Source organism: Spodoptera frugiperda, chromosome 30 (assembly GCF_023101765.2).
Source record: "Spodoptera frugiperda isolate SF20-4 chromosome 30, AGI-APGP_CSIRO_Sfru_2.0, whole genome shotgun sequence".
Classification (NCBI taxonomy): Eukaryota; Metazoa; Arthropoda; class Insecta; order Lepidoptera; family Noctuidae; genus Spodoptera; species Spodoptera frugiperda.
The window spans coordinates 3,111,500-3,122,657 of NC_064241.1; the positions used below are offsets into that span (position 1 = coordinate 3,111,500).

At 36.5% G+C, this 11,158-nt stretch overlaps 2 protein-coding genes across 3 annotated transcripts in view; both read left to right on the forward strand.

Annotated features, from left to right (window-relative positions):
* The window catches only part of LOC118269655 (zinc transporter ZIP6-like), a 426,889-nt gene that overhangs the window by 185,124 nt on the left and 230,607 nt on the right, over positions 1 to 11,158 (forward strand). The window lies entirely within an intron of this gene.
* Positions 5,390 to 11,131, forward strand: LOC118269807 (uncharacterized). The gene is made up of 7 exons (XM_035585127.2): positions 5,390 to 5,508; positions 6,133 to 6,231; positions 6,575 to 6,646; positions 6,785 to 7,186; positions 8,811 to 9,022; positions 9,454 to 9,606; positions 10,497 to 11,131. Exons 1-7 carry the CDS (start codon positions 5,439 to 5,441, stop codon positions 10,584 to 10,586), a joined length of 1,098 nt encoding a protein of 365 aa, XP_035441020.2. The 5' UTR covers positions 5,390 to 5,438; the 3' UTR covers positions 10,587 to 11,131.

Here is an 11,158-nt window from a genome sequence, read left to right on the forward strand (position 1 = left end):
TGTACACTTGTAATTTAGTAGCTTGTAGCCTGAGTACATTTGTAACATCAGAGGTACCACCGGTGCTTTAAGGAAACTGCATATTTGCACCATTATTTCCAAATTCACAAACAAAACCGAGCTTTTTTGAGATCCACAATATCAAGTCCAGAAAGATATTTTTTTATAAACGAGCAGACGCATCATCTGATGGTAAACAATCGCCGCCATCCATGGACACTCGAAACACTAGAGACGTTACAAATGCGTTGCCGGCCTTTTGGGGGTTAAGAATTTAAGAATTTTTGTTGGGAAATCGAGGATTGGGAAGATTGAGAAGGGGAGTAATTGGGCCTCCAGAAACCTCACTCACACCACGAAACATAACGCAAGCGTTGTTTCATCGGTTTTCAGTGAGGCTGTGGTATCACTCCAGTCGAGCCGGCCCATTCGTGCTGAAGCATGGCTCTCCCACACTTAACACTTTAGATTTAAATAATACCTAGTTATTTTCAGCAACTGCTGATACTATATCTTTACGAAAATCATACGAGGACGGGGACTGTTTGTCGATAACGGTAATGAGTAGTTGTCTCCTCAAATGTGGTCTCTACCACGCGTGCTGGTTGGGACGCTGTATATGCTTCAATAACTATGTCGACAGGACTGCACAAGGTATATTTTAAATACTAGAAGACTTGGAGCGAATGACGCGGTTGTGGATTCGATTCCCACATGAAACTATGGGGTAGATGACTAATTTTCATTTTAATGTCCGTCTTGTAGATTATTTAAAAACATTTGATAGGTATTTTTCTTTTTATTTTCTTACGGAAACAAATACTTTTGTAGATAAATTGATTTGGATTGTCGCGTGATGTCACTTCTAGGTATATTTTTTTACGTAGAAATAACGTATTTGTTCCCATTACTAAACTTTGATTCATTTTATCTAAGTATTGTTATCTTATATGACAAAATAAAAAATACGTGTCTAATATTTTTGCATTATGTAACTGATGGACTGTATAGATAAAAAACTAAAGATTATCATACCCCGTCATCATCCCTATTCTTTGTTCCGAGTCTGGGTATGATTTTTACGTAAAATTTGTGTTTTGAATTGAATCCCCTCGATACGCAAATATATCCTAGTGTGAGAGCAACGTTAATGACACAACGTAATACTGTATCGTAAAATTTATATCAGTCACATAATAATAGGTGTTACAGACAGATTATAAGTTCGTCAAATTACGACTTAAAAACTTATTTTAATATGTGTGACACTAACAAATCAATTAAATAATTAGGTACACGCTATATGTTTAATTTGTGATTTTCTCAAAATTTCAGATAACAAAATAAATGCAACAGAGAAGGAAAATGTGACTAAAAATGGAACAATCAAACACAATATTGATAATCATATGCGTAAGAGTAATTCAAATATAATTTCTCTTCTTTCTTTCTTTCAAAGTAAAAGTCAAATCATTTATACCTATTAACGAGATCAAGGACTGCTACTATTGAGGAATTGTCGAAAAAGCCCAGTAATTCTTTTGCCCGATCCGGGAATCGCACTTGCGACCACTCGACCAACGAGACAGTTTAGATTGCTTCGTACAATTCCGTGATCATTCTCGGTTGAACCTAGTTATCACGAAGACATCTCTATATATCTGGGGGCACGGCAGTGCCCCGCCAAGTCGAGCCAAAAAAAAGTGGCACGGCCGTACCATCCTTTTCTCGAAGCAATTCGGGCCTTTTTCGACCCCTATAATTCGGTTGTGGATAAAGCAAGAAACCTGAATCTTCAGTAACTAATCCGGCATTGTATAAACACGGAATATTTAAAATTTCAGTCAATTTGAACCAGTAGTTTAAGAATGACAACTTGTTAAAGTTTCTAAATTTTGTCACTCACTGACTCACCGATCATCAAAAGTCCAAGGCACTTCTAGCAGACTTAGAAGCTTCATATTTGGAATACATATAGAGTTTAGTGTCTTAATCATGGGAAAACTTAAATATTTTGTAATTTCGGTCCAGTTTTCCAAATACCACCTGCATCAATAACTTTGTAATCCCATATAAATATATGGGATTACAAAGTTATTTATGCAGTTGGTGGTTGGTGGTGGTTATAAATTTAATAGGTGTAGATAGGTAAGAAAGGCTCTACAAAAAGAAGTGAGATCTCATCAAAAACATCCTGTAAAAAACCCAAGTCTCGCAGCTCAGTCTTTCTACCGTCAAAAGTTGTGAGATCCATGTAATACCAAGTCGGTTAATCTATTTAGTGTCTACTTGAAGGACCTTCTGTCTTAAGTTATTACATAAGTTATTATCATGCCAATATTAAAAATATTTAACGTTTTAAACAAATAGATCGACTTGGACATCGCATGAAAACAAAATGAATATTACAATATTATATTAGATTCTTTAGTCTCTCGCGCCTCACGCGATTGAAACTCTCGTTCCTGTTGGTCGCTGGCCCGTCGTGCTGTGTAGTGTGATACATACTAATAATCAAATCAAGCGATGTCCAAGTCGATCTATTTGTTTAAAACGTTAAATATTTTTAATATTGGCATGATAATAACTTATGTAATAACTTAAGACAGAAGGTCCTTCAAGTAGACACTAAATAGATTAACCGACTTGGTATTACATGGATCTCACAACTTATGACGGTAGAAAGACTGAGCTGCGAGACTTGGGTTTTTTACAGGATGTTTTTGATGGGATTAGTTTTTTACCACCACTAACATATCAATTAAAGAAAATAATTATTGAAAAATTTTGATTTAGATTTCACCATTTCAACTATTCCAATGAGTCCAGTAGAAAATACAACAGTGACTACAAACGGAACAGAAACAGCTAAGAGTACGTGTAAGACAAACACTAATTCAAATAAATATGTACCTTTCTTTCTTTCTTTCTTAAAACTATATCATTATCAAAACGATAATCTCTCAGAAGAATTATATATGGCCCATGTGAGCAAAAAGCACGGGTAGTGTGGTCAGCTAGGCTAAACTATAATTTTTAATGCGAAAGATCGAAGTGACCTCGGTCGTGGTCTGCCATGCCATTGGTTGTGAGAATATCTCGACCAATGACGGGTGAGAATGCGATCGAGTTCACTATGAAGGTTTGAATTAACAGCTATAGAAAAGCTTAGCAGTACCCAAGGAGTTTGGATACCGCTAAAAAATTAATTGTACTGAATCGATTCTGATGACATTTTTTACAGCTGTAGAACTTACCTTGGAAAATAATAATCGAAAACCCAAATTCTGCCAGAAGTCAATAATGACTTCTTCTACGCGGACGAAGTCGCAGACAACAGTTAGTTTATTTAATAAAACAATAATTATCTTTTTTCAGATTCATAATGGTGTATTGTATATAGTTGAGGGATACGTCGAAATATACTTTACAAACGATACTTCAAATGATATAGAGATACTTTGATTTAGTACTGATGTAATATTAATGTTAAGTGTGGGAGAGCCATGCTTCGGCACGCATGGGCCGGCTCGACCGGAGTGATACCACGGCCTCATAGAAAACAGACGTAAAACAACGCTTGCGTTGTGTGAGTGAGGTTATCGGAGGTCCAATTACCCCCTTCCCAATCTTCCCAATCCCCGATTTCCCAACAACCCTTAAATTCCTAACCCCTAAAAGACCGGCAACGCACTTGTAACGCCTGTAGTGTTTCGGGTGTCCATGGGCGGCAATGCTTGCATCAGGTGATCAGTCTGCTCTTGTACCGGATTATACCATAAAAAAGTATATTGCAATGTATAAATGTTATTTGTAATAATAAAACAAGTAAAGATAAGGTTATTTATTGAAATTGTTATTTATGTAACTAGTTTGTAATTATGTGGGAAAATAAATGTTTTCCATACGGTACTTGCTTCTATGAACGTCTTTTGTCTAATGCAGAAGTGAACGGACTATTTAATACATAAAGGACTATATGATAGAATAGTAAAATCACATTATAAATCATGAATGTCATAATAGCTTAGAGGAGGTTTAAAACACCCCATGCATGAGAGTGCGGTTTCGAAACCTGCCAACGGCAAGTACCAAGACTTTTTCCGACTTATGTTATGGACTTTTTAAGATTATTTAAACACCACTGTTAACGAAAGGTAAAGGAAAACATCGTTAGGAAATCTGGGCTTTATTATTTCTAATTATACGTTTAAAATCGACAACCTACTTTGAGCAAGTGTGGTGATTAATGCTTAAATCTTTTCCATGCGAGAAGAGGCTTTAATCAGCAGTGGCGAACTAATAGGCTGTTGGTATGATAATGTTGTATTTATCATGAATACACTTTTCATGTAGGTTAGTCATTAAGTGGATTTAAATTTAGGTGTCTCGCACAATTATAGTTTGAGAGCCAAAAAAAGCAGATAAATATGTAAATCACACGGGAACTATGTATAAAATTTTTGGAATTCTCTATCTTTTCAATCACTGAATCTCATCATCATCACTATCCATAAGACAGTTAAAAAAAGGTCCACAAAAGCTTAACAAAAGCCTCCCCCTTAGTCATCCACACATCCACATCGAACGACAACTATTTGTGTGGACGGATGTAGTGGGCAGCTATGTCTGTTTTGATCTCACGATATTGAAAACTTAAGTACCAACTAAATCGATTCTGATCTTTGATACAGATCTTAGAGCTCTTGCTGCCAGAAGTCATTATTCCAGGCGGACGAAGTCGCTGGCAAAATCTAGTCAACATATAACGTTACTCACGTAACGTTCGTTTTTAACTTTGAAAAGAAATATTACTACTAAAAAAAATCCTAATGAATTTTGTATTCGACTGTACCCAAATTTATTTTTTAAGTGTCAAGACAGACAAACTTCGTTTACTTTCAACCTAGGGATCGGGGGAGGAGGAATGAAAATCCACTGCCGCCCCAGTTTAAGTTTTTTTGTGTTTAGGGGTCGAATTGACACCAATGACCAAATCTTAGGGACCTATACCAACGGGCCGAGAGTGGATTAAACGTTTAGTTTATTGTGTCTGTTTTTAGTTTTTGAAGTCTATTTTTTAAATGCATATTATTTTATATTCACATTTCTCCTCTGTGTCGGGGTCTTTACGGCCTGTTTTAGCGTGCAATTATTAATTTATTTTTGTCACTACGAATAAATAATTTTATATAAAGACCTATTTTTTGGATACGTTGTACATACATGAAGTGACTTGCCATTGTAGGATAACCACAATGTTGAAATTAAAAAACAAATGTTTCAATGCTTATTAAAACAGAACCGTATTCTGTTTAAGATATGATCTGATAAGAGAATTTAATCCTATTATTCTTTAAGTTTGTTGATTACTATGAAATCAATTAGTCATTTCATTTCATGCGAATTATCAATCAAAAGTGTCTTTTGTGGACAAAATGTCTCCCAAATGCGTGCATGTGGATAGGATGGTTAATTGTATATTTCTTTTTGTTACGTTAAGCACAGGTATGTAGTATGTTAATACATAATTATCTATATTAAATTTAGCAAAGCCTTTTTTCAACTTCTTCTCAGTTACATAGATTTCGTTTGAACAAGTTCTTTTCAATCAAATTCACTAAATTAAATCCACACCCAAAAATAAAGTCACACCTTTTATCCCCGAAGGGGTAGGTAGAGGTGCACATTACGGCACATAATGCCAATGTACAATGTACACCCACTTTTTACTATTTGTGTTATAAGTCCCATGTAATAGGGGTGAGCCTATTACCTACGGGGTACAATTCCAGACTCCGTACTACGTACTGAGAAATTTACGAGAAACCGAAAAAATACTTTACTTTTCGGTAATACTTTACTTTTGTCTATATATAAAGTGTTCTTAATGTATCTGCCACGGCTTTAATGGGAGGTAGTGTTATGTTTGAAGATTACAATAATGAAGAAATGTCATGTCTCGGCCCAGAAATTAGATTTTATAAAATAAAGACATAATTAACAGTCGCAAATAAACAGTCCTCAAGCAAACACGCATTTTAATTTACTCAATTCCTGCTAAGCAACCATCAACCTTAATATCATTAACACACGTTCTATTTTTAATTTGTGATGTATCCAAAATTTCAGTTAACAAAATGAATGCAGCAGAGACCGCAGCGACTCTAGTACCGGAGACAACAGTGACCACAGAGGGACCAGTAGAAGAATACAATGATACTAATATGTGTAAGACTAATTAAAATAATTTATACATACATACATACATATCGTCACGCCTTTAATCCCCGAAGGGGTAGGCAGAGAAATTGCACTGCCTGATCTGTATCTTGTAATTTTACTGTTATCAACAAAATCTAGGCAAATATCTAGGCAAATCTGACAGGTCACCTGATAGTAAGCAGTTAAGGATTTGAGGATAAGAGGCTTGGAGATTGGGGATGTGGAGATTTGGGAAGGGGAGAAATTAAGCCTCTGGTAACCTCATTCACACAATGCAAGCGTTATTTCACGGTTTTCTGTGAGGCCGTGGTATTTTTCCCGTAAAATAAACATAGTTTTTACATTTCAGCTTACAACGCAAGCGCAATACATGTTACAACAAAAAATGCTACAAACGAAGGTTACAATGCACTAATCAACAGTGAGTTCAACCATTGATTCAAGACATGATATTAAGATTATGGTCTGAAATAACACAACAACCACTGGCTGAAGCTGGTACGTAAATAAAATAACAAATATAACGACAAAAGTAATCTGATTATTTATTTATTTTCAGGTTTAACCCCGAAATTTAATAAATCTTTTATATTAGCAATCAACACGAACACATCAGCAGGAAAACCAACGTTGAGGCACCACGTTGCACATTTTTGCCCCAATCTAGATATCGCTAGAGTTTGTATTAGAAAATGTATGAAGTATGGTACATCAGCATTCTGCGGGAAGGATCATATATGCTATTGCGGACATCGTTATGGCAATTTCGATAGTTCGGGTGAAGTGAACGTTGAACTTGATCCAGAACCTAACCCCTATGAAGATCTGTATACTGAATTCTTCGGACCAAAGACTAAACCTCCAACGACAACAACAAAAAGAACACCACTATCACCACCATCACCACCAACCACAACGCCTACAACAACAACAACAACTACAGAAGACCCGAGAGCACTAGGTACAGATGTTGCCCCCTACATATTTCCTACTAGCTACTTCCGCGCGGTTTCACCCGCTCTGCTTGGCTCTTATTGGTCATAGCGTGATGTTTTATAGCCTATAGCCTTTCTCGTTAAATGCACTATTCAACCCAAAAAGAATGATTCAAATCGGACCAGTAGTTCCGGAGATTAGCGCGTTCAAACAAACAAATAAACAATCAAACAAACTTAGTATAGATTTTATAGTATTTTTTATACATCGGGACATCGAAAGGGTTTTTAAATTCATGTTTTCATGGAACGAAACGTAAAATTCCAGAATCCGAACATCAAAGTTAGGTAGATACTGGTACTAGGCGATCAGATTTACAGTTTCGTAATAATATACATATTAGCGACTGACCCCTGTAGTGTTGTGATACGTTTGTATGACTTAAAACCAAGAACCATGCGATATCAAGTATTTGGTACCAATTTTTTTAAACGTATTTAAAGCTGAAACTTTGTTTAGAGATTCTATTCAACCTGTATTCTTCAGTGCTTCTCAATGTATATGGGTATTTTGTTACACGCTGTATATTATAAAGTCGAAAACCCATCTGCCTGTCCTCGTTAGTCGAGTGGTCGCAAGTGCTACTCCCGGGCAATGAGTCTCGGGCTCGATTCCCGGGCGAAGTATTGCTGAGCCTTTTTCGTTTGTCTGAAAAATTTTCAGTAGTAGCATGGAGTCTGAAAATGTGCCCGGTGTATAACAATAACCTCACCCCCTATTACATGAGGCTTATAACACAAAATGGTGAAAAGTGGGTGTATATAGTAATGGGCATCTCTGCCTACTCCTTCGGGGATAAAAGACGTGACGTTGTTGTTTTGTTGTCGAAAACCCAACCTAATTGAAATCGATCGGGAGATTTATTATTTCTTTATTTTAATTCTCAAACGTGATGTCGAATGTTGTATTCTTAAATATGTAAATGAACTGCTTGATGAGTTACTTTATAAGGATCTATGAACTTCTATCTAAACTTTAGAATGAGCAAAAAGCTTTACTATATCACACACCTAGTAATATATTGGCACATTTACGGTTTTCATAGTTTACCTGACTTGTTTAGTTTTTAGTTTACTGACCAATGAACCGTTGTTTTACGTCCGTGAGGGGGGAAAGTACAATAATGGTATAATGACACTTGCAACCTCTCTCGATGAATATGGAATTAAATAGATTAATATGCACTTTTAAACACGTAAACGATATAAAGTCAATTTCGCATTTTTTGCAGATGTGTCGATATATTACTAGGTGAGCGATATGGGACCGAGCGATTATATATTGTAGTGTTAAATTATGATTGCATCGTTGGCCGAGTGGTTGTACGTGCGACTGCAGCGCAAGGGGTCTCGGGTTCGATTCCCGGGTCGGGCGAAAATTTCTCAGTGGTAGCACGGAGTCTGGAAAGGTGCCCGGTATATGGCAATAGGCTCACTACATGGGACTTACAACACAAATGGTGAAAAGTGAGAGTACACAGTGGCACTACGTGCCGTAATGTGCACCACTGCCTACCCCTTCAGGGATTAAAGGCGTGACGATATGAGTGTATGTTAAATTTAAATAAACGATTTGTTTTTGCATTCCAGATATCATAGAATGGATTCCCGCTGACCCTACAACCGCTTCAAATTACAGTGAATGTGCTGTGGTAGCCGGGTACAGAGGATCTGATGGTGCTCCACAAATAATCATCAGAGCTATAGTGAACAACGCTCTGGTTCCTGGCAATATGCCTAAAAAAAACGATAATGGTTATATAGGTTGGGAGGGAGAGGTGCATGCAGCGAAAACCTTTGAGGTTTGTGTTTTTTAATGAATGAATCTTCAAAGAACAACAATATTTTTTACATCCTAGATGTGTATCACGTATTTTTTTTTTATTTAGTGTGGGAGAACCATGCTTCTGCACGAATGGGCCGGCTCGGCCGGAGTGATACCATAGCCTCACCGAAAACCGACGTGAAACAAACAACGCTTGCGTTGTGTGAGTGAGGTTATTGGAGGCCCAATTCCCCCCTTGGGAAGGGGGACTAAAATTGAAGCAGTCGGGACCCATTCTAGAAAACCAGCCGCATGTGCCCTAACTAAGTCTTCATATTTAGAATGGGTCCCGATTGCTTCAATTTTACGATTACTTTCTTGTTTTAGGGATATTTTCATTTTCATATTACAAAGAAACGCAGTCGGGTTTTTTAAATTTTTAAATTACCCTTTTTATTAATTTTATAGTTGTGCTGCGTCAAAGACGAAACTAAAATTTCTTGGAAAAGGTTTATTGATGGACAATTACCAGAAAGAGCGATAGAAGGTGGTTACACTGCTGATGGAGTGAAACTGTATATTGGCAGGGCTGCCGTGCGGGGAGCGCTTACACCTGGAGCGGTCAGTAATCCGAAGATGATTCTAATTGTTTTGTTATCGTTCCGGAGGGATTTCCGAGATAAAAGCTTTTTTTATATATTTAATGGGTCGACGTTTGACCGCTATCTCGCCTGATGGTAAGTGATGATGCGGCCTACGATGGAGCATGTCTGCCCATAAGCAACCTTTTCACTCGGGCTTTGAAGACATCCAGGTTATACACATCAGGAAACACAGACTCCGGCAAGGAGTTCCACTCCCTAGCAGTTCGCACAAGGAAGCTTGAAGCGAAGCGCTTTGTACGAGTGGGTGGGATATCTATCATGAAACGGTGACGCCTCGCCGATCTAACTAATCTATAATATAAAAATAAGTCTAGTTTTCCTTCCTGATGCTATAACTTCAGAACGCACTAAGCGATTTCCATGGTTTTGCATTCGTTGGAAAGGTTTCGGGCTAAAAAGAGAAAGAGGCTAGAAAATTCAGGAAAATTTCAAGAGAACAGCAGGAAATCAGGGAAAATCATTGGTTAAATGGAGGTCGTTGGGTTTGCTAGTCCGCTATACTTTTATCGAGGCTCAAATTATCTTTGTATCAAATTTTACCCAAATTGATTTACTGCTTTATCAAATGAAGATTTGCCCACATATTTCCCGATCCCGTGCTATTTCCCGGATAAAAAATATTTTATTGCCTTTTTCGTACTTTAGACCATATCTATACCGAATTTTATTTAAATCGGCATAAAATATATAAGTTTAATATATTGTGGTTTGATAAAAAGTTTTCATTTTCTTCACTTCATTTTTTACTAAGATTTTTTGACATTACTCTTTAATAATAATCTTGATTTCAACATATGATAGAACATGTAAAGTGAATTTGTGTAATAAAATAATGTCTTATTTCAGGTGCATCCTGACGATAAAACAATACAATTAGTTTCTAGGGGTGAAGCAATAACCTACGAAGAGTATGACGTACTATGCCGTGTAAATTAAATGTCATTCACATACATACCTAAGCTCACTACGGAGGCCTGTCTCCCATGGAGGTTGGCAGAGACTATGGACCACCAATAGGGATGATGACTGGGTCAAAAATAAATTATCACAACTTTTCAATACAATAAAATATTCAAAAATAATAATCACACTCTCATTCATAAATTTGATGAACTACTTAATTTTCGATTTTTTCTAGCTAAATTTCTACAAATAAGTCTGCTATTTGACGTCAAAAACTTATGACGTCATAATAGAGTATTTCATACAAAGTTCATAGAAAATATCGTTTTTGACGTTTCGAAAAGTATTGAATTTGACTAGTAGGAAACTAGCCTATTGCTACGAATCTTACATACCTCTTTCGCTTCATCAACAATCTTTTCATGCATGTTTGTCTGTTATTTTTCACAACTATTTATTTAGCTTGCAATGTCTTTCAACTACACATATAAATCTCTTCAACCTCTTGTGCTGAAACGTTGTATACATATTTAATTTCCGTCATCATAAATGTTTAGTTACATAAAAGCTTGTTTTAATGAGTTTTTTATTTATAAGCAAATAAT